Source organism: Bufo gargarizans, chromosome 3, assembly GCF_014858855.1.
Source record: "Bufo gargarizans isolate SCDJY-AF-19 chromosome 3, ASM1485885v1, whole genome shotgun sequence".
NCBI classification, from domain to species: Eukaryota; Metazoa; Chordata; class Amphibia; order Anura; family Bufonidae; genus Bufo; species Bufo gargarizans.
The window spans coordinates 276,860,348-276,884,810 of NC_058082.1; the positions used below are offsets into that span (position 1 = coordinate 276,860,348).

General features: G+C 45.1%; 1 protein-coding gene across 1 annotated transcript in view; it reads left to right on the forward strand.

Annotated features, from left to right (window-relative positions):
- The first annotated feature begins 1,808 nt into the window (after window positions 1–1,808).
- Window positions 1,809–24,463, forward strand: part of VPS53 (VPS53 subunit of GARP complex) — a 148,747-nt gene continuing 126,092 nt past the window's right edge. Inside the window, exons 1-3 of the mRNA XM_044286498.1 lie at window positions 1,809–1,935; window positions 5,154–5,234; window positions 20,519–20,568. Of these exons, the coding sequence (XP_044142433.1) occupies window positions 1,852–1,935; window positions 5,154–5,234; window positions 20,519–20,568 (215 nt within the window). The 5' untranslated portion in view covers window positions 1,809–1,851. The remainder of the gene's footprint in view (window positions 1,936–5,153; window positions 5,235–20,518; window positions 20,569–24,463) is intronic.

The following is a 24,463-nucleotide window of genomic DNA, read 5'->3' on the forward strand; positions in this document are numbered from 1 at the left end:
ACACATACACAAGCAGCCATTCACGCATAGCCAAGCATTGGAACAGCTTGAAAAAGGGCACCAACTAAAAAGGGCTCAACTGGTGTTAAAATTAATTAATAAAAGTTTCTAAATTACTTCATCGGCGTGCTGTCTTCAACCATAAAATACCAAGTAGTATACAAGATCCCCAGGTGGAGGGAGATCAACCCAGGGACTTTCCCCCCCCTCAAAAGCCAAAAAGCCATCTGGACGAGTGCTGCTTTGTCTCACTGGATATACCCACACATACCCCATGACCTCCACATTGCCTGGGCCACTCGTCATGCCACCCCTCCCCCACAGACAGCACCCCTTGTTTGATCTGCATGGGTCCCACACACAGTAGTCCCGGCTAACCTCTTTTCCCACACAGACACACTGCCTCCCCCCCCCCCCCCCCCCCGAGCCTGGACTCCTCCACAGGCAACCTCACTCTTACTCTCATGATCTCCTTGTCTAATCTTAATGGCTCCCACACAATACTTCCTGCTGACCCCATATGTCTCAAGACAAGGGACTGCACCCCAGGTCACTCCATCAAGCTAGACTGCTCGCCCAAGTATTACTGTCTGACCAGGTGTCCTACAAAACGCACAATTCTCACTATGTGCCCCTTCTCTCACACAGACGTGATATAAGAGATGCATACCATTGTGTGCACCCCACACCCACTGACTCCTGCTTGTGCCACCCCAGCGTACGGGTCCAAAGGTGCAGACAGTAGACACTCCCCCTCCGAACAGGTCACCATCTCTGCCCCCCCAGCACCCAGGTCGCCACCTCTATGTGCCCCCCCCCCCCAGCACAAAGGTCACAATCGCTACGCCCCCTCCAGCACACAGGTCGCCATCTCTGCCTCCCTCAACAGGTCGCCATCTCTAACCCCCTCAACAACATATGACCATCGCTGCCCCCCCAGCACACAGGATGCCATCTCTGCCCCACCCCTTCCACACAACAGGTCGCCATCTCTACCTCACTGAAGACTAGGTCACCATCGCTGTCCCCCCCAGCACACAGGTGGCCATCTCTTCGCCCCCCACCCCCAGAACACAATCTCTGCTCCACAACAGGTCGCCATCTGTGCCCGCTTCCCATAGCTCTCCCCAATGTGTAAGTGGTAGCACACTGTCACTATCTCAGTTGGTGCACAGGCTAAATTTATAGCAAAGTCACGTGACCACCCTGCCATGTGACCACTGACATCACACCTTACTTTGCATGAAGAACCCCACCAAAGATCTGCACCATAATGTCCCCCCTTCCTCACAGATTTACACCCCTTAAAGCCCCCCCCGCCCATAGATCTGCACCCTCATATCTCCAAAATACACCACATGTCCCCTCCCCTCCTCACAGATTTACACCCCATAAGATTCCCATACACAGATCTGCACCCTCATGTCCCCCAGATCTGTACTGTAAACCCCTGTAATAGCACCAGATTCCACTCCCTCAGCCACTGAATGCCCCACCTGTCCCCTCATATATACGGTCCGCTCCATATGCTGCCCCTCACACCGCTGCTGCTTGCAGACACACACAGCCCCGGAGTGCCCCACCTGTCCCCTGCCCCTCACACCGCTGCTGCTTGCAGACACACACAGCCCCGGAGTGCCCCACCTGTCCCCTCCTATATACGGTCAGCTCCATATGCTGCCCCTCACACCGTTGCTTGCAGACACACACAGCCCCTCCTCCTCCACGAGCTCCTGCAGTCGGTGTTTGCCAGCAGCACTTCCCACATTTGGTCATGTGACCATGAAGGAGCATGTGACCAGTGACGTCACAAACCTCCTTCTAACAACTCCATTCTAGCATTTACCCAGGATGGAGGAAGAGGAGTTGGAAGTGGTGGAAGAACTGGAGGCTGTGTTACACCTGGCGCCTGAGGTGCAGCAAGCCATAGAGCAGGTGAGGGGCGCCTGTCTGTCCTGGTACTAGCTGCTGTCAGTATCATGGTACCTTCTTCTACCCCCACCATAGATGCCCCCCCTCATGTGCAGGTGCTGATGACTGGGCAGTACTTGGGTAAATCTGTTCCCTGACTTCACACTGGGGATTGGACAGTGCTGAGCATTCCTCCCTGACTACTTGAATTCCCTATAAAATGCCAATTCTAGAGCCTCTATTCTAGAGATGAGCGTTCAACAGACGTCTTGAGCAGTGAGGGGCTGGTCCCCCTTATGTGACAGACAGTTGTGGACATCTCACCTTAGTCAATCACCTACCTGCGTCATTGCTCCAGGTAGCAGCTCAAGCACAGAGACTCTACTACCAGAGCATCACAGATGCTGACAGTGCATGCGCCACTACACTGTGGTAGCAGAGCCTCTGCGCTTGCGCTGGTACACAGAGCAACAGCACAAAAGTAAGATGGTCAGGGGAATTGTCCGGCCCTGTCAATGAAGAAAGAGGGAGGAGAATCTTAAGAAGCAGGGTCAGTCCCTTACTGCTCCATAAGTCTCTTTTGATGAGTGTACAGATGAAGTCATCTCTAATCTATTCTTATGTCTCTGTGTTGCACCATTCCTTTATTATTCCTGCTAGAAATTATTAATGAAAGTCCAGCTTAGTGTTGGAGGGGGCGGGGCTCAGCATAGTCCAACACTGGCAGCACTGATTGGATAGTGTCAGACTGGTAACGCCCATCTGGACCTTAATTGCAAACTGCTAAAAATTTAGTCATAACAAGAGAATTGTCATTACACGAGGAATGCAAGAAGTCACTGAAATAGACGTGTCAGGAGAGGTGACGGGTCCTCTGGGGGTGGTATAGTAAGGACCGGCACTCGCTATTGGAAGTGATATCAAATAAATTTAATGGTCACATACAAATGGTTAATGTGACGCGTTTCGGCTATTAGAAGCCTTTGTCAAAGGCTTCTAATAGCCGAAACGCGTCACATTAACCATTTGTATGTGACCATTAAATTTATTTGATATCACTTCCAATAGCGAGTGCCGGTCCTTACTATACCATTATCTGTGGATCTTTTTCCCTGGACACGCGCACCGCACCGCTGTAAGCAGTAGTGCCGCTCGTATCTTCTCTCTGGGTCCTCTGGGGGTGTCATCTGTTTTGACAGCTTAATCAAAGGGTGACCTACCTTTTCATATATTTTTAGACCGTTGGTTGCAACTTTCAACCACGACGGACAATAAAAATACCAGCATGCTTCATTTGACCAGTATGTAAAGGATTATCTGATCATAGGATGACCAAAGGAGCCTGTACAGCCACACCCGAGGGCTACCTGCATAGTACTAAGGAGCCGTACATAATCTGTGCCAATGTGCATGATCATTGACAGGCTGCTGGATTGCCTTGAAATCTGTTGCCATTGCTGGAGGAAGCTGATGGCATCTATTAGGGCACCCCTTTGGTAGTCAGTGGCCTGTGTGGTACCTTCCATTGACACCCTTCCCTTATGGTGTAGCATGTAGTAACCTAAATAGCCACAGTACCTCTGCTCAAGTAATAGGGTATGGAGGCTTCAGGTGCTAAAGTTGTCAGGACTAGGGCTGAGTGAACCTCTGCTTTCAAGTTCGGGTTATATAAACATCCCGTTATGGATTCCGCTAACACGGACTTTAAGTAATGGTCCGTGGTAGCGGAATCCATAACAGAACCCAAACCTTGTACGCCGAACTTGAAAACAGAAGTTTGCACAACACTAGTCAGGACCGGTCAGTAGTGACCAGCCACCTGGTGCACCTACACATTTCAGCTGCTTACAAAGTTTATATTATCAGCAAAGTGGAAAAAAGTGTCCATTCTAATCCCCATTTGTTTAAATGGGTACATTTGAGCATCAGCTGTGCTCGGTTAGTGTTCGCTCTCTTAGGTTCCTGTTACTTTTCTTCCAACAAAAAGTCCTGTTATACTTTTTATTTCCACCAAAAATAACGGACACGTGATGAAATGGAACTTTCAATTTTTTTAATTTTTTTTTATAACATGATAGTCCATGGAAGATGTTCCGTTTGTATCCACTAATTAATCCTTTTAGTGGATTCCTTTTTTTTCTGTTCCTTTGATGGAACAGATTATTGGAAAAGTCAGAGCAGATGGGAACTCAGCCTAGGATAGAAAAAGCCATGAGAAATGTCAATGAAAACACTGAAAAATATGTAAGGATCTGACAAAGGCTAAATTGTGATGGTCAGAGCGTCTCCGCACTAGCAGGTCTTGTGGAGTCGCCCACCCACCTTTCTTGATTACCGAAAGAGGTGGCACTGGGGTGCACTAACTGTTCAGAAATGTGACGGAAGGGCCTCCAAATTCTCCAGATTTCAGTCTGATCAAACCTCTTTGGGATGTGCTGGAAAACAAGTCCCATCCATGGAGGCCGCAGTTCCCAATTTCGTTGTCGATGACTCTCCGCTCTGGCTCGTAAAGTGGGACCCCGAGACATGGGCATCACATATCCCCTCGGTACATAGTCCTGCAGGCTGAAAGGACACAGAGGATGCTGCTGGACAGCTGAAGTGAAACGTCGCTGACTGCCTCCAGGATGGGGCATAACAGACAGAATTTGTCCAACCCTGATTTTTCTTCTGAATAACAACTTGTAATTATAATTTTAAGGAACAGATTCTGTGGTGGATCTAAGATTATGACCTTCATTGCCTTGTCTTTATAACAGATCACCATCCTACTAACTAAACATTTATGTCTCTGGCATTTTTAATCAGATTGACTAAGGCCGCGTTCACATCTCCGTTTAGGAGATCCGGCTGCCTGATCTGGTGCAAATGCAGGCTATTGGCAGGACAAAAAAACATTGCATTGAATAGTTTTTTGTCAGGCTGAAACCCAACATTTATGCTGGAAATCAGCCGGATCACCACTGAACTTCATTACAGTGAATGGGGATCCGGCAGTGAAGTAGAGGACTCGGCAGGCTGCTCTGTGCCGGAACAGCTAGCGGAAATAGTGAACGAGGCCTAAGACAATGGTTTCCAATCTGTGGCTCCAGCAGTTGCAGTACTACAAGTCCCAGGATGCCTCGACACCCAGGGAATGCTGGTGTTGTAGCTTTGCAACAGCTGCAGGCACCACATGTTTCTGACCTTTTAACAATAGATATTTCTTTAGTAGTTAATAAATCTTATTATTATATTCGTAGGTGTTCCCAAGCCAGGACCCGTTGGATCGGGCAGATTTCAATGCCGTAGAATATATTAACACTCTGTTTCCAACTGAACAGGTGAGTCTGATTGGCCAGTGTGTAAAGGCAGTGGATGCTGGCAGTGTAAATATTGGGCACCAGGTACACAGAGCAAATTTGCTCTGTTAAAGGTGTTATCCAAGAGTAAAACTAAGTGACTGACCTATGGTGGAGGTCATATTTACCTGGTCCCTGAGGATGGGTTCGGTGTCTAAGGCTCCTCAGCTGGCTCTTTCTCCCCCTACTGCATTGAGATCAACATCTGACGACAGCAGGGACATGTGACCGCTGCAGCCAATCACAGGCCAATTACTGCTTTTTTGGTGGAACCTTTCTAATTATACCTTCTTAGGAGTAGGGACAGAGGCATGTGTTACCTCCTACCGCTACCTATGTCTGGAAGTAGATGTGTGTGTGTGTGTGTGTATATATATATATATATATATATATATATATATATATATTTATCTAGTCAACCAATCACATGGCAGTTGCTTCAATGCATGTAGGGTTGTGGTCCTAGTCAAGACAATCTCCTGAACTCCAAACTGAATGTCAGAATGGGAAAGAAAGGTGGGCTACAACAGCAGAAGACCCCACCGGGTACCACTCATCTTCACTACAAATAGGAAAAAGAGGCTACAATTTGCACGAGCTCACCAAAATTGGACTGTTGAAGACTGGAAAAATGTTGCATGGTCTGATGAGTCTCAACTTCTGTTGAGACATTCAAATGGTAGAGTCCGAATTTGTATCCATCATGCCTTGTTACCACTGTGCAGGCTGGTGGTGGTGGTGTAATGGTGTGGGAGATGTTTTCTGGGCACACTTTAGGCCCCTTAGTGCCAATTGGCCATCGTTTAAATGCCACGGGCTACCTGAGCATTGTTTCTGACCATGTCCATCGTTTCATGACCACCATGTACCCATCCTCTGATGGCTAATTCCAGCAGGATAATGCACCATGTCAATAAGCTCGAATCATTTCAAATTGGTTTCTTGAACATGACAATGAGTTCACTGTACTAAAATGGCCCCCACAGTCACCAGATCTCAACCCAATAGAGAATCTTTGGGATGTGGTGGAACGGGAACTTCGTGCCCTGGATGTGCATCCCTCAAATCTCCATCAACTGCAAGATGCTATCCTATCAATATGGGCCAACATTTCTAAAGAATGCTATCATCACCTTGTTGAATCAATGCTATGTAGAATTAAGGCAGTTCTGAAGGCAAAAGGGGGTCCAACACGGTATTAGTATGGTGTTCCTAATAATTCTTTAGGTGAGTGTGTGTGTGTGTGTATATATATATATATATATATATATATATATATATATATATAATTTATTTATATATTACCGCAAATGATGCAGCAGCACAGTCAGACGTTGTGCACTGGGTGCAATGTTCCTCAGAGAGGCTGGCTTATCCTCCAACATATATATTCACCGAATGAAGAGGCAGCACTTCCAGTTATTGGTGATAGGGTGACGACCCCAAACTTTATTCCCAGCAACGTTTCGGCCTTCTCACTGAGGCCTTTGTCAAGCTTGACAAAGGCCTCAGTGAGAAGGCCGAAACGTTGCTGGGAATAAAGTTTGGGGTCGTCACCCTATCACCAATAACTGGAAGTGCTGCCTCTTCATTCAGGTGAAATATATATATATATATATATATATATATATATATATATATATATATATATATATATATATATAATATACATATATATACTACTCACAAAAAGTTAGGGACATTTGGCATTTGGCTTGTGGGTGAAATTTCAGGATGAACCTAAAATGTACTCTAACCTCAGGTGAACTTAATGTGACCTTCTCTACTTTTGAATGCACATTTCCAACTGTTCAATGTTTCAGTACTTTTTGCACAACTTGCTGTTCTTTACCAAGGAGCTTAACGGCAAAATTCACAACAGGTGTTTGATCCATTAATCGCCCAATAGGTTTTCTTGGTTCAATTAGATTTGGTATTTAAACAGGCCTCCTCATCATGCGGTTCACATTTTGACATCATGAGACCAAGACGACACCTAACAATTGATCAACAGTACCTCACCATTGCGAGGCTTCAAGCAGGATGTTCTGAGATGGAAGTGGCCACTGAGCTTAGAGTGTCATCAGCAGGTTGCAACAGTAATCCATAGAGACTGAAAGAGTTGCAGAAATGCGTAGAAGTAGACGTCCTTTGGGCACATCCCACACTGATGACTACTTAATTATTAACAATGCCCCGTGGATGATGAATGCCACACAACTCCGGGCACGTTTAAGGGAGGTGAGAGGCACTCAAGTGTCATGTCAGACTATTCAAAACAGTTTGCATTAGCGTGGTCTGCATGCTAGACGACCTGCAAGGGTATCTGAACCCAGGCGTCTTCGTCTTGCATGGGCCAGGGAGCTTCTACGCTGAATGACGGACCAGTATGCCTCAGTGCTGTTCACTGATAAAAAACAAATCACGCTGAGCAGAAATGATGGCCGTCAATGATGTTGGAGATGTCAAGGAGAGCCCTATGCATCAGCCACTGTTGTCACCAGGCGAGCCTTTGGTGGTGTTACAGTGTGGGCAGGTGTGTCTAGTTAAAACAGAACTGTCCTATACTTTGTGAATGGTACAGTGACAAGCCCATAATACTTGAATAACCTCATTAACCAACTGTTTTGCCAGAGTCCAGCTCGGGCAATGGGAAAAGTAGCTAATTGGAGGAAGGGGGGGGGGTTGCTTTAGATGCTGCTATCTCCTGAATGGTAGCAGCTAGAAACATGCTGCTGACATTCCAGGCTTTCATACAGGACCAAAATGACAGCTAAAGTCCAAGCAACAGAGGAGAACTCACTGTTAGAAATCGAGTCGGGAATAATTGCGGGTAAATCCTGTTTTTACTTTCAGCTGTATTCACAGCATCCCGATTTCTATCAGTGATATCTTCCCCTGTACTGAACATATTGCTGTCATTCTGGTATTGTCTGAAAGCTTAGAATGTCAATTTCAAACAAGAGAAGTTGCATCTAGGTGCTACCATTCAGAAGATATCACCATGTAAAGCAGCGCTCCCCCCTCCAGTAAGCTACTTTTCCCACTGCTGGAGCTGGATTGGGGCAAAACAGTTAGGGGGTTAAGGCTTCACACTTCAGTTATTTGATCAGTTATTGTGAGCCAAAACCAGTAGTGAAGCCTCCACAGAGATGAGGTATAGGAGAAAGATCTGCAACTGTTCTGTGCTTATGGCTCGCACCTGGCTTTGGCTCACAATAACTGATGGAAATTACTGATCAAATAACTGAAGTGTGAACTAGGCTTAATCCAGTCATTGTGCCTCTGCATGAACAACACAGGCCTAATTTTATCTTCACGGACGACAATGCACCAGCTCATCAAGGTCACATTGTTGGGGAAAGGCTGCTGGAGACTGGAGACCTGAAATGGAGTGGCCTGAATTTTATTCAGACCTGAATCCCATTGAAAACTTAGGGATCAGCTGAGTCGCTGTATAGAGGCTGGTAATTCTGTACCCCAGAATCTCAGTGACCTGAGGGCCGCTGTTCAAGAAGAGTGGGATGCCATGCCTCAGCAGACAATAAGACGACTTGTGAACAGCATGAGACGTCCTTGTCAAGCTGTAATTGATGCTCAAGGCCAAATGACAAGTTACTGAGACATTGACATTTTTTGTGGGGGTATACCCACTACTAGTGTTGGCTTTTGTTTCAATAAATTGTTAGAGATGAGGAAATCACCATTGCATGCTTCTACTTAAATGCCCTATTTTCATGATTTAATATCACTGTAGCGTGAGCTTTTTACGTTTTCCATAAATTTCACCCGAAAGCCAAATATCCCTATCTTTTTGTGAGTAGTGTGTGTGTGTGTGTGTGTATTAATATTATATACCGTATTTTTCGCCGTATAAGACGCACCGGCGTATAAGACGCACCTAGGTTTTTGGGGAGGAAAATAAGAAAAAAAATATTTTGAACTAATTGTGGTCTGTGGGTGATGCACTGTTATGGGGATCTGTGGATGACGCACTGTTATGGGGGATCTGTGGGTGACACTTATAGGGGATCCTCTCTGGATGGCGCTGTTATGAGGATCTGTGTATGACAGTTATGGTGGGGATCTGTGGATGACACATATATAGCATCTTATGCTATGTGTCATCCACAGATCCCCTCCATAAGTGTGGGGGTCGCATTTGCTTTTATAATGGGGGTGGGGGTCGCATCTGCATTTATAATGACAGCGGGGCCCGTGCAGTGACTGTATTCTACTACACGGGCCCCGCTTACTGTACAATCATATCCCTAATACCGTAGTTAATTGTTGTGTGCACTGCATGTAAAAGCATAATGAGCGATGATGAGCGCTATTACTTACAATTAGAAGCGCTTGCCGTTCGGAGCAGGGAGGAGGGAGGAGGCAGGAGGCAGGCCGGGAGGACGGGCGCTGGCAGTGTGAGTCATCCGTCATGCGCCCACGCCGCCTGCTTCATTCATGAAGCAGGCGGCGCAGGCGCGTGACGTATGACTCACACTGCCAGCGCCCGTCCTCCCGGCCTGCCTCCTGCCTCCTCCCTCCTCCCTGCTCCGAACGGCAAGCGCTTCTAATTGTAAGTAATAGCGCTCATCATCGCTCATTATGCTTTTACATGCAGTGCACACAACAATTAACTACGGTATTAGGGATATGATTGTACAGTAAGCGGGGCCCGTGTAGTAGAATACAGTCACTGCACGGGCCCCGCTGTCATTATAAATGCAGACGCCGGCCCCCAGCCCCTCCTCCCTCACAGCTGATATACCCGCCGCACGGCATCGCGGCGGGTGTATCATTGAAAACTAAGCAAAATCGGCTACATTCGCCGTATAAGACGCACTGCTATTTCCCCCCCACTTTTGGGGGGGAAAAAGTGCGTCTTATACGGCGAAAAATACGGTAAATTCCGGCAGCACTCATTTTTATAATTAATCAGGTGCACGCGTCTCACCCTTGACATCAGGCATGTATATCCCTGAAAAATCAACGCAGCACTCTTCTTGTAAAAGAAAAAAAAGCTGTGTCTTTATTCACACATGTGACACAAAATAGGCAACGTTTCAATCCCCTACCGGGATCCTTCTCAAGCCAAGTGCTTTTTTTTTACAAGAAGAGTGCTGCGTTGATTTTTCATGGATGGAGATACATATACAGTACAGACCAAAAGTTTGGACACACCTTCTCATTCAAAGAGTTTTCTTTATTTTCATGACTATGAAAATTGTAGATTCACACTGAAGGCGTGTCTGCTGCTAGAACTCTGTGTGGCATTGACCTGGTCTCTAATCTGAGCTGCTGTTAACCTGCGATTTCTGAGGCTGGTGACTTATCCTCCGCAGCAGAGGTGACTCTTGGTCTTCCTTTCCTGGGGTGGTCCGCATGTGAGCCAGCTTATCCTCTGCAGCAGAGGTGACTCTTGGTCTTCCTTTCCTGGGGCGGTCCGCATGTGAGCCAGTTTCTTTGTAGCGCTTGATGGTTTTTGTGACTGCACTTGGGGACACTTTCAAAGTTTTCCCAATTTTTCGGACTGACTGACCTTCATTTCTTAAAATAATGATGGCCACTCGTTTTTCTTTACTTAGCTGCTTTTTTCTTGCCATAATACAAATTCTAACAGTCTATTCAGTAGGACTATCAGCTGTGTATCCACCTGACTTCTCCACAACGCAACTGATGGTCCCAACCCCATTTATAAGGCAAGAAATCCCACTTATTAAACCTGACAGGGCACACCTGTGAAGTGAAAACCATTTCAGGTGACTACCTCTTGAAGCTCATTCAAGAGAATGCCAAGAGTGTGCAAAGCAGTAATCAAAGCAAAAGGTGGCTACTTTGAAGAACCTAGAATATGACATATTTTCAGTTGTTTCACACTTTTTTGTTATGTATATAATTCCACATGTGTTAATTCATAGTTTTGATGCCTTCAGTGTGAATCTACAATTTTCATAGTCATGAAAACAAAGAAAACTCTTTGAATGAGAAGGTGTGTCCAAACTTTTGGTCTGTACTGTATATTTTATATATATTTTAGGGCTGCAGCTAATGATTATTTGAATAATCGATTAGTTGTCGATAATTTCATCTATTTAATCTGGAAAAAACACCAAAATGACAAATAAAAAAGGGGTTCATATGACTTTACTTGAAAAAAATTATGTCCAAAGGCCATATTCAAAACAAATTGTGGATGGCACTGTTATGGGGGATCTGTGGATGGCACTGTTATGGGGGATCTGTGGATAGCACTATTATGGGATGGCAGATCTGTGGATGGTACTATTATGGGATGGGGGGTCTGTGGATGGCACTATTATGGGGAGGGGGATCTGTGGATGGCACTATTATGGGGAGGGGGATCTGTGGATGACACTATATAGCATCTTATGCTATAAGTGTCATCCACAGATCCCCCTCCCCATAGCAGTGTCATCCACAGATCTCCCCCATAGCAGTGCCCTACACAGATCCCCCTCCCCATAACAGTGCCCTACACAGATCCCCCTCCCCATAACAGTGCCCTACACAGATCCCCCTCCCCATAACAGTGCCCTACACAGATCCCCCTCCCCATAACAGTGCCCTACACAGATCCCCCTCCCCATAACAGTGCCCTACACAGATCCCCCTCCCCATAACAGTGCCCTACACAGATCCCCCTCCCCATAGCAGTGCCCTACACAGATCCCCCTCCCCATAGCAGTGCCCTACACAGATACACCTCCCCATAACAGTGCCCTACACAGATCCCCCTCCCCATAACAGTGCCCTACACAGATCCCCCTCCCCTTAGCAGTGCCCTACACAGATCCCCCTCCCCTTAGCAGTGCCCTACACAGATCCCCCTCCCCTTAGCAGTGCCCTACACAGATCCCCCTCCCCTTAGCAGTGCCCTACACAGATCCCCCTCCCCTTAGCAGTGCCCTACACAGATCCCCCTCCCCTTAGCAGTGCCCTACACAGATCCCCCTCCCCTTAGCAGTGCCCTACACAGATACCCCTCCCCTTAGCAGTGCCCTACACAGATCCCCCACCCCATAGCAGTGCCCTACACAGATCCCCCTCCCCTTAGCGGTGCCCTACACAGATCCCCCTCCCCTTAGCAGTGCCCTACACAGATCCCCCTCCCCATAGCAGTGCCTTACACAGATCCCCCTCCCCATAGCAGTGCCCTACACAGATCCCCCTCCCCATAATAGTGCCCTGGCCCCGCCACTCACAGCAGTATTCCTTAACCAGCAGTAACTTTTACTTTAATTCACTGCATCTTCTTTTACCTTACTATGACGCGCCTGCTCCACCTACTTTATGAATGAAGCAGGCGGAGCATGCGCGTCGCATGAGTAAGTGACGTTACGCCGCCTGTTACTGGAGCTTCATTGTAAGGTAATAAAGATGCGGTGATTCTAAGTTCAAGGACTCGCAGGCATAGCGCCTTACCGCCCGCATAGCAACGAATCGGCCGATTATTCGATAACTTGATTCCGTTATCGAATATTATTGATAACGTTTATTACTCGTTGCGCCCTAATACACACACACACATATATATATATATATATATATATATATATATATATATATATATATACGGAAATGGGACAGCACTCCAAGACTTGAAAATAATAAATATCTTTATTCACCCATGTGAAAAAATAGCTGCTATTTTTTATTTTTTCACATGGGTGAATAAAGATATTTATTCTTTTCAAGTCTTGGAGTGCTGTCCCATTTCCGCATATATATTAAGGGTGAAGCTCATTCCCTTGGACATAGCACCTGAGCCAGCGTACTGGTGCCGCCGAATTCCCTTTTGTTATATAAATAAATATATATAATCTCCAGAAAAAGGACGGCACTCCGGCAGGATGAAGGTGAGGTTTCTTTATTCAACCATACGGTGCAACGTTTCGGCTCCAAAAACTAAGCCTTTCTCAAGCAAAGGTGCAAATCAAGTGGCAGCAAATATATAGGTGAGTTAATCAAAGTGCGGATCAAGTGATCACGCCACACCCAGTGGGCGTGTTACAAAAGTGACAATTACAAAAACATGATAAAATACAATGGTACAAGTGTGGATTAAGGCAAATGAAATAAATTACATATATCTGACATTTGCATACCTAACTGTGAAAACAACAATCAGGCATACATATTTAACATTTGCATACTTAGTGAAGGGGCGGACCCATCGATCAGGTACATGAGAAAAGTAAACAATCGTTGGATGCGTCCGGTGAATGTAAAAACATACCGAGGGAGGAGCAAAGGGACCATCCGGAGGACACATATTAGCGGTGAGGGGTCCAATCTATGCGATCGTTTGAACATTGTAGGCATACCACTGCTCTGGAGTGGCGTAGCATCAATCAGGGGGGCGGTGGCAGCTGGAGGACGCCGAGTATCGTCACAGCCGGTCTCTGCTCTTGCGTCACCACAGCGCCACACTGTTCGGCCTAGGTGCGTTACGGCGCATGCCCAGTGTGCATCCAATCTCAGGACGCCATCTTGGAAACTGGAGAGATGCCCATACCCTGTATTCAGACACCATCACTGTTGTGCAGCAGGGTATTGCGATTCAGACTAGTACAGACGGCCCGGAAACCAGATCGTCCTCATACCATATCCTGACCAGAGCCCACTAACAGACGGAAAACCGTGCTGTACAGAGGGGTATCTGTCAAGGGTGTCCGATCACTCTCATACCCAGGAGGGTTCTCCTCCAGCAGGTACCCAGGTGTCACAGGGAGCAAATCTATACCAGAAAGATGATGTGATTATAATAGCACCATCACGGCCCAAAAAAAATAAAAAATGCCCTGATGCATACCGGATCCGGTAGTGGAAAAAAACTAAACATATAAAAACAAACCAAGCTATTTTTAAAAAGGAGAAAGAACACATAATTGCTAGGAGTGTCACCCTCCCGTATAAAATTGTGTGTCCACTTCATCCTTGAGCTCCTTCCCTCAACATGGTGAATGCAGGTGATCTGTGAATGAAAAAAAAAAATCCGCACTTTGATTAACTCACCTATATATTTGCTGCCACTTGATTTGCACCTTTGCTTGAGAGAGGCTCAGTTTTTGGAGCCGAAACGTTGCACCGTATGGTTGAATAAAGAAACCTCACCTTCATCCTGCCGGAGTGCCGTCCTTTTTCTGGCCGATTCCCCTGGAACGTGCACCCATATTTTTCCTATTGTAGTCAGTGCCGCCATTTTTCTTCTATCTATCATATATATAGTGGAAATAGGGCAGCACTCCTTCTATGTTGCGGCGGGTGCCTGTGTTAAACCCTTGATCACGGGTGTAGATATAAGTAGAAGAAATCCATGGCATGCCTCTGTAAAACGTGATAAAAATGTGTCCTTATTCACACGTCACACAGCGACATTTCAGTTCTCTCACAGAACCTTTCTCAAGCCAAGTCTTTAAAAAGGTTCTGTTAGAGAACAGAAACGTCGCTGTGTGACGTGTGAATAAGGACATATTTTTATCACGTTTTACAGAGAAGTGCCTTGGATTTCTTTATATACTTACCTAAAGAATTATTAGGAACACCATACTAATACGGTGTTAGACCCCCTTTTGCCTTCAGAACTGCCTTAATTCTACGTGGCATTGATTCAACAAGGTGCTGATAGCATTCTTTAGAAATGTTGGCCCATATTGATAGGATAGCATCTTGCAGTTGATGGAGATTTGAGGGATGCACATCCAGGGCACGAAGCTCCCGTTCCACCACATCCCAAAGATGCTCTATTGGGTTGAGATCTGGGGACTGTGGGGGCCATTTTAGTACAGTGAACTCATTGTCATGTTCAAGAAACCATTTTTCCAGTCTTCAACAGTCCAATTTTGGTGAGCTTGTGCAAATTGTAGCCTCTTTATCCTATTTGTAGTGGAGATGAGTGGTACCCGGTGGGGTCTTCTGCTGTTGTAGCCCATCCGCCTCAAGGTTGTGCGTGTTGTGGCTTCGCAAATGCTTTGCTGCATACCTCGGTTGTAACGAGTGGTTATTTCAGTCAACGTTGCTCTTCTATCAGCTTGAATCAGTCGGCCCATTCTCATCTGACCTCTAGCATCAACAAGGCATTTTCGCCTACAGGACTGCCGCATACTGGATGTTTTTCCCTTTTCACAGATTCTTTGTAAACCCTAGAAATGGTCGTGCGTGAAAATCCCAGTAACTGAGCAGATTGTGAAATACTCAGACCGGCCCGTCTGGCACCAACAACCATGCCACGCTCAAAATTGCTTAAATCACCTTTCTTTCCCATTCTGACATTCAGTTTGGAGTTCAGGAGATTGTCTTGACCAGGACCACAACCCTACATGCATTGAAGCAACTGCCATGTGATTGGTTGACTAGATAATCGCATTAATGAGAAATAGAACAGGTGTTCCTAATAATTCTTTAGGTGTGTGTGTGTGTGTATGTATGTATATATGTATTTATATATATATATATATATATATATATATATATATACTGTTATCAGCACCATAAGGCTCCATTCACACGTCTGCAATTTCGTTCCGCATTTTGCAGAACGGAATTGTGGACCCATTAATTTTTATGGGGCCGCATGATGTGAGGGCCAGCTCCGGAAATGTGGACCCGCACTCCTCGGTCCGCATTTCCGTTCCCCCCCCAAAAAATAGAACATGTCCTATTCTTGTCTGCAATTGCGGACAAGAATAGGCATATTCTATTAGTGCCTGCGATGTGCAGTCCGAAAAATGCGGAACGCACATTGCCAGTGTCTGTGTTTTGTGGATCCGCAAAACACACTACAGACGTGTGAATGGAGCCTAACTATATGTGACTTCCTACAGATTGCTTTTTTCTAATTATGTCAGTTGCTTGCTGTCACCACCAGAGGGCCGGCCGTCATGTAGCATTCTATCAGCTCAATAGGAGCTGCAGTATACAAAGCTGGCTGTTGCTGTTGTCTATGGCCATATTCAGCAAGATTTAGGGACAAATTCTGCTCTGGAAAGAATCCCTGCATGTTCATTATTACTGTGCATTGCCCACCGAAAAGCAGTGAGTTTGATTTATTGAATTACAATGGGGTATATCCACGGTGGAGTTTCGGCTATGGATCTCTACTGCAGATTTTCTGAAAAATTCACAGAGGATTTGTCTATGCCAAGTCTGTACAGTGTGAAAGTGGGCAAACCATGCATTTTTTTTGTAGTTATTTTCAGCAATGTTTATAAGTTGTCTGCTATTTTTTCTTGGGCCGCTTTCACACGTATTTCGCATCATTACCTTTAACCAAAACCAGAAGAGGAACCTAAAGAGAAAAAGTATAATGTTAAGATTTTTAACTCTTGTGTGTTTTGGACCCTTTCCTGGTTTTGGATTATAAATACTGACCGTGTGTATGTGGCCTTAGGCCTAGTTCACACGAACGTTTTTTTTTTTTTTTGCGAGTGTACAGGACGTATACGGAACCATTCATTTAAATTGTTCCGCAAAAAAAAAAACGGAATGTACTCCGTATGCATTCCGTTTCCGTATTTCCGATTTTCCGTTCTGTTGAAATATAGAACATGTCCTATATTTGGCTGCAAATCACATTCCGTGCTTCCATTCAAGTCAATGGGTCCGCCCAAAAAACGGAACACATACGGAAATGCATCCGTATGTCTTCCGTATCCGTTCTGTTTTTTCTGAACCATCTATTGAAAATGTTATGCCCAGCCCAATTTTTTCTATGTAATTACTGTATACTGTATATGCCATACGGAAAAAAGGAAACGGAAACATAACGGAACTCAAAAATGGAACAACGGATCCGTTAAAAACGGGCCGCAAAAAACTATAAAAGCCATACGTTCGTGTGAACTAGGCCTTAGGCCTTTTTTTTACCGTTTACATTACGTTTTTTGCGTTCCGTATGCGGAACCATTCATTTCAATGGATCCGCAAAAAAACAGAAGGTACTCCGTATGCCTTCCGTTTCCTTCAAAGATAGAACATGTCCTATTATTGTCCGTATAACTGACAAGGATAGTACTGTTCGATTAGGGGCCAGCTGTTCCGTTCCGCAAAATACGGAATGCACACGGACGTCATCCGTATTTTTGGCGGATCAGTTTTTTGAGGACCGCAAAATACTGAAAAAGCCATATTTTCGTGTGCAAGAGGCCTTAGGCTGTGTTCACATCTATGCAAATTTTGTAAAAAACGCCAGACAGAATAGCACAGCACGCAGTCCTATTTTGTAGAGATTCCTGTCCGAAAAAATGGCTGTCGGACACATCACTCAGTCTCCTCCATTTTAAATACACTGCACCTGGACTTGCGCTGTTCAGTGCAGGTGTGGTCTATGAGTGATGTCTCGTCACATGACCCTCCATCAGAGGCCATGTTATGGACACGACTTCTATGTGGACAGCACAGAAGATGTGCCTACGACCGTTTTTGCGGATCGAATGCGGACCCATTCACTCCGTGTGCGCTCCGCATCCGTTGCTCCGTTCCATGGTCCGCCTAAAAAATATAACCTGTCCTATTCTTGTCCGTTTTGCGGACAAGATCAGGCAGTTATATCAATGGCTGTCTGTTCCGCAAAAGGTGGAAAGCACACGGACGCCATCTGAGTTTTGCGGATCCGCAATTTGCGGACCGCAAAACACACAACGGTCGTGTGCATGAGGCCTAACAAGGGGCCATTGCTTATAAAATGTAGCAAATGGCACAGAAAATCAACAAAGGCTATATTAGTAAGTGCCATATAGTCATCTTGCATAGACATTGGTCACAAGTGGCCTACCCCTACTTTATTTATAGGACCAATATCTATCTGTTTTACCACTCGGATACAGTTCTTGAGTTATGACATATCTGGCTGCATATATAATACTGCATCTTGGTAGCAAATGAAATTCTGTATGTTGGCATGATGGCCACATCCACTAGAGGTCACTGTTGTCCTTTCTGTACACGATTATGGCTCCCGAGTAAGTACACCAGTCAGTCCCAGCTCACCTAATAATCTACCATTCAGTTTGCTTCCTGTTTTATGTAGTTATTAGACTGAAATTATAGCGAGGGAAAAAAAACGATGTTCTAGTATAATCAGAGGAGAACTAGTTTCTTGTGAGCAACATAACGTAATTGTATTAATACCAGTACACCATTCCTGCGGTGTGCTGCTTTCCCCCCATCATAGCATGCAGCAGTTCGGACCTGATGTTATATGAACCCCAAATGTTCTTGATCATATGAGTCAATGAAGTTGCAGCTATAATACATCCTATAATTATAACATGCCATGGTCTGGATTATGTGGACATCTGAGAGAGGCAATCCCTCGCTCTGATCCTCCCTCTGTATGCCAGAATGAAGAGCCTCTCTGTAAGAGCAGTCCCTTAATGGCGGACTGGAGCCATTACTCTGGAAAGGTCTGGACAAAGAAGGCCATCGGCTAGTAGCAGTGATGATTCTGTATGGATGTGTCTAATAGGACAACCCCTGAAATAAGGTAATAATGCACTTGGTAAAGTAGATGCAAGCATTATATATGGACAAAGTCCTCACTCTGATATGATAAAATCTGAGACACTTAATCATATTAGAGTGAGGACTTTGTCCATACATAATGCTTGCATCTACTTTACTAAGTGCAGTATTATCTTATCTTCTGTGATTTTCTTCAATATTATGGCCAAGGACAATAGGACAACCCCTTTATTGGCAGTGAGAGTGGCGATTGGCACCCTGAGGCTATGCCCACTTAGTTTTTGCTTTTGGCTGGAGCTGTGTCAGTAGTATTTGGAAGGCTGCGACATATGCCACTGTATAGGCATACTTCATTGTCAAATAATGTATACCATTTAGCATACATTGGAAATGAAAAAAAACTGATGTACTTTTGGCGTGTGCTTTGTGAATTGAGCTATATAGATACACTCGGTATATGTGACAGGAGCGTTGCTGGTGCATATGCAGAGATTAGTTAAAAAAAAATGGTGTGAACAGAGTCGAAGCAGTTATAACCTCTGACAGGCTCTTGACCAATGGGGTTAGTCTTTTTACACCGTATTGATGCCCTAATTCTTGCTGGTTTTATGGGGTTGTTACATTTCGTTTGTTCTTTTACCCTTATAACAGTAAAACAGTGGTTAAATGGGTTTCCATTGGTTGAAATGCCCCTTGATCACACGATGTTCCTCTGCAGGGACCACTCAATGCCTAGCAGTAATATTTTCCCCTTTTCCCATTGAAATAAACATGCATGTTTAGGTGAGCAAAGAATACACGTTTACCATAGCCATTTTTCAGGACTCCATTATAATCAAGCTGTCCCATGGTCTGCAAATGGTTAAAAGCTTATACAGGCCTCACCATTCCGATGGTGCCCGTGCCTCTGCTGTGCTGCACTTCCTGCTCAGGCGATCATTGGCTGCAGTGATGACTCGCCTCCAGTGATTGGCTGAGAGGCTTTCCGAGACCTCAGCAGGAAGTGAAGGGCAGTGGAGACACAGACACCATCAGAATGGCTGCAGCAGGGGATCAGCAAGGTGAATACAAGAGTTTTTTTTTTTTTGTTTTGTTTTTTTGTTAACCATTTGCAGAGCTTTTTATGGTGCTGGAATACCTCCTAAATTTTTACATGTCATTTCTTAAAAAACGGTGTTTATTTTGGAGGAACCAGAGCAAAGGAAAAGGAAGATCCACCTGCACGAGTGCCAAATGACGACGAATATCTGCTAAAACATCTGTCAGTGAATAGCCCCTCATATATAGATTTTGTAATTACAGCTTAAAAGGGTTTTCCAAGTCTTTATAACTGATGACCTAGGTCATTAGTATCTAATTGGTGGGTGTCCGACACCCGGGACCCCCACCAATCAGCTGTTTGAGAAGGCATCAGCGCTCCTGTCAGCGGTGCAGCCTTCTTACAGCTTACCAAGCACAGCGCCGTACATTCTATAGTGGTTGTGCTTGGTGTTGTGCTGAGCTCCATTCACTGAGCTGTGCCTAGCCACGTGGCCGATGAACGTGTCGTCACTAGGCTAGGGAAAGCTGAGAGAAGGCCACGGCGATACTGTGAGTGCTGTTGCCTTCTGAAACAGCTGATGGATGGGGTCCCGGTTGCCAGTCCCCCACTGATCAGATACTGATGACCTAGCTTGAGGAAAACCCATTTAAACACCATGTATAAGCCTGTACACCTCTCCCGTACAGGCAGAAAAGCAATCTCTGAGCCTGATTTGTGGTAACACCTTTTTTCTACTTTGCAGTCCTTATCAAACATTGATGATGTTGTGAACAAAATTCGCCTGAAAATAAGGTACATTTGGTTCCAGAAATATTTATGACTGTATCCGTTTCATCTTGATGAATTTCGGTTTACTGTTGTCTCTAATGTTCCTTATGTTTTTATTCTTTTTGTGGGTTCTCTCCATTTCTCCATGCAGAAAAACCAAAGCTGTAGGATTTTACTGTAAATGGCATGTGTCTGCAAACGTATGAAACTGGCGGATCTATTACATGTGCGCTTGGCAGCTGAATACATCTCAGTTGTTCCCATGTGCCCGCATTGCTGAGAAAAATGAAGTTTTTATATATGCAAATGAGCCTCTGGGAGCAACGGAGGCGTTGCTGTTACACCTCGAGGCTCGGATTTCTCTGCAACTGCCCCACCCTCTGCACTTTGATTAACAGGGCCAGGAATTGTGATGTTTTCATTGCCTGGCCCTGTCGATCAAAATGTAGAGGCGCAACATGAATCTACATACTCTGCTCTCTGCTGCATAGTGAGTACTTCAAGGAGCTATTCTGACTGCTTGATCTCTAGCCCTTATCTCTGAATGCCAGACAGCTCATAACCATTTAGCCATATTCTTATCCGTTTGGTAACAATGGGGGTCATTTATTAAGACCGGCATTTTAGACGCCAATCTTAATAAATAAGTTTTGCGCATCCACCACCAATCTAAACGTAAGATAGCTTCCATCCTAAAACAGGTGTAGAAAATGATAACTGAGATGGGCCTACTCGGCTGCCCCCTTTCCCTGCCCCACCATGCCCCCTTTTTTAGACCTGGTGTGAGCGTGGAAAAGTCGCAGATTGGGGTGCAAATAACCTTTGTGCCGCAATCTGTGACAGATATACGCCAGAAAACTGGCATATATCTGATAGTAAATGACCCCATTGTGGCTGTAATGAGTGTTTATGAACTGTCAGGAGTTCAGAGATAAGGGCTCCAGATTGAGCCGTCAAAGCAGCTCCCTGACGGATTCAGTATGGGGCAGAAGGCAATAGTCTATAGATGTAGTGAAAGGTGTAGAGCAGGGATGGCCAACCTGAGGCTCTCCAGCTGTTGCAAAACTACAACTCCCAGCATGCCCAGATAGCCTACAACTATCAGGCTACAGCAGGGAATGGTCTTAATTGTAGTTTTACAACAGCTGGATGGCCGCAGGTTGGCCAGCCCTGGTGTAGAGGAAACACTGTTGATTTTTTTATTTATTTTTTATAAAGACCAATTAAAAAAATTATTATTAACCCAAAATGAATAAAATACAATGATGAAAAACTGCCCCCTAAGTTGTCCATAGCTTTTAGGCCTCTTTCACACGGGCGTGAGTTTTTTTGCCCGGATAAGAGCCGGGTGCGTTGCGGGAAAATGCGCGATTTTTTTCTGCGCAAGTGCAAAACATTGTCATGCGTTGCACTCGCGTGAGAAAAATCGCGCATGTTTGGTACCCAAACCCGAACTTCTTCATAGAAGTTCGGGCTTGGGATTGATGTTCTGAAGATTGTATTATTTTCCCTTATAACATGGTTATAAGGGAAAATAATAGCATTCTGAATACAGAATGCATAGTAAACCAGCGCTAGAGGGGTTAAAAAAAAATAAAAAATAATTTAACTCACCTTAGTCCACTTGCTCGCGAAGCTGGCATCTCCTTGTGTCTCCGCTGCTGATGAACAGGACCTGGGGTGAGCTGCTCCATTAAATACAGGTTAAGGACCTTCGATGACGTCACTCCGGTCATCACATGGTACGTCACATGATCTTTTACCATGGTGATTCACCATGGTAAAAGATCATGTGATGACCGGAGTGACGTCATCGAAGGTCCTTAAGCTCTATTTAATGGAGTAGCTCACCCCAGGTCCTGTTCATCAGCAGCGGAGACACAAGGAGATGCCAGCTTCGCGAGCAAGTGGACTAAGGTGAGTTAAATTATTTTTTATTTTTTTAACCCCTCTAGCGCTGGTTTACTATGCATTCTGTATTCAGAATGCTATTATTTTCCCTTATAACTATGTTATAAGGGAAAATAATAATGATCGGGTCTCCATCCCGATGGTCTCCTAGCAACCATGCGTGCAAATCGCACGGCATCCGTACTTGCTTGCGGATGCCATCCGATTTTCACACACCCCATTCACTTCTATGGGGCCTGCGTCACGTCAAAATCGGGAAAATATAGAGCATGCTGCGATTTCAACTGAACGCACAAGTGATGCGTTAAAAACATCGCTCATGTGCACAGCCCCATAGAAATGAATGGGTCAGGATTTAGTGCGGGTGCCATACGTTCGCCGCACGGATCGCACCCGCACGGAAAACTCGCCCGTGTGAAAGGGGCCTTAAAGTCTCCTGCAAACTGTTTAGACCATGCATGCTGAACCTGCGGCCCTCCAGCTGTTGCAAAACTACAACTCCCAGCATGCCCGAACAGACTACAGCTATCAGCCTACAGCAGGGCATTGTGGGAGTTGTAGTTTTGCAACAAGGAGGGCCGCAGGTTGAGCATGCCTGGTTTAGATGCGTAGGATGATTTAAAAAAAACAACTGATAGAGATATATATATATATATATATATATATATATATATATATATATATATATATATATATAGTGGTGTATCTTGGTTTTGTGCTGCCCTAGGCAAGACTAAACTCAGGCACCCCCCTAATATAAATTTGACCCACCCCTTCTCCCCCCTCTAACCACTCAACGGGTCCCAACCCCCTTACCCCATAAAACAACAAAGTAATTGATTTCTTCTGAATTACTGTAATTTAAGTACTTACAGTTTTTGAAGATAGCAGGCTCAGGGATCGGTGCATTGGTGGCCGGGGCCTGGCCTCAGTGTTCACGGTGACCGTGTGCAGGATCCGTTCTGCACTTGGAGGAGATAAGGCTCACCCTAGCGTTGCCAGCCCGTGACTCCACCTCCGTGTGACATCACGACGGCAACACGCGGACGCAAAAGGCAGGGGAGGTCGGGAGGAAGTCAGGAGGAGGAGGAATTAAGTCTTTCAACTCCTTCGCTATGTGGCGCCGGCGATGCCGCTCGCATAGTGAAGGATCGGACAAGGGGCAAAAAAGATATTTAGCATATTGTGTAACTATAACTAAGCAAACAAGGCATTTTGCCGCCCATTGGCAAGTGCCGCCCTAGGCAAATGCCTTGTTTGCCTTGTGATAGATACACCCCTAGTGTGTGTGTGTGTGTATATATATATGTGTGTGTGTGTGTATATATATATATATATATATATATATATATATATATATATATATATATATATATATATATATATATATGTGAAGATTCCTTAGTAGATACCTTTTGATGGCTAACTGAAAGGATGATGAGACAATTGCTAGAATTTGAGACTACTTGGGTCTCTTCATCAGGCATTTTATAACACACGGTCTAAATATTCCCATTTTATACACGAAAGGAATAGTGAGGTAGATGAGAATACTGATGTAAAACACAGTATTACACTGCCAGATGATCAGATGATCGCTACCAAGCAGTCAATAATCTGCTTGTGAAACAGGGCCTTAAGAGGTCTGAGGGGCTGATTCCATAAGAGATGTAACACATGATTTCCTGATCTGAGTGTCAGAGGTCATCATGAGCTTGTATTCCCAGATTCTCCTGTCCCTTTTGAGATTTGAAATTCCCTTTTTAATGTCAAGACTTTCATGTCTGTGATGATCTTTCCTTGTGTGGCGATGAGAGTTCATTTTTGTTCCAAGGTTTTGACCAGATTCACCTACATAGAGATCCCCGGCAGGCCATTTGGTACATATAATCATTTGGTTGTGGTCGCTTAAAGGTACCTGGGATGTTGTAGTCCTGATGCTATTTGCATCTGTATCTTGTCACTGGTTAGGTGTGGACAGGTCTTACATTTTGTCTGGTTACATGGC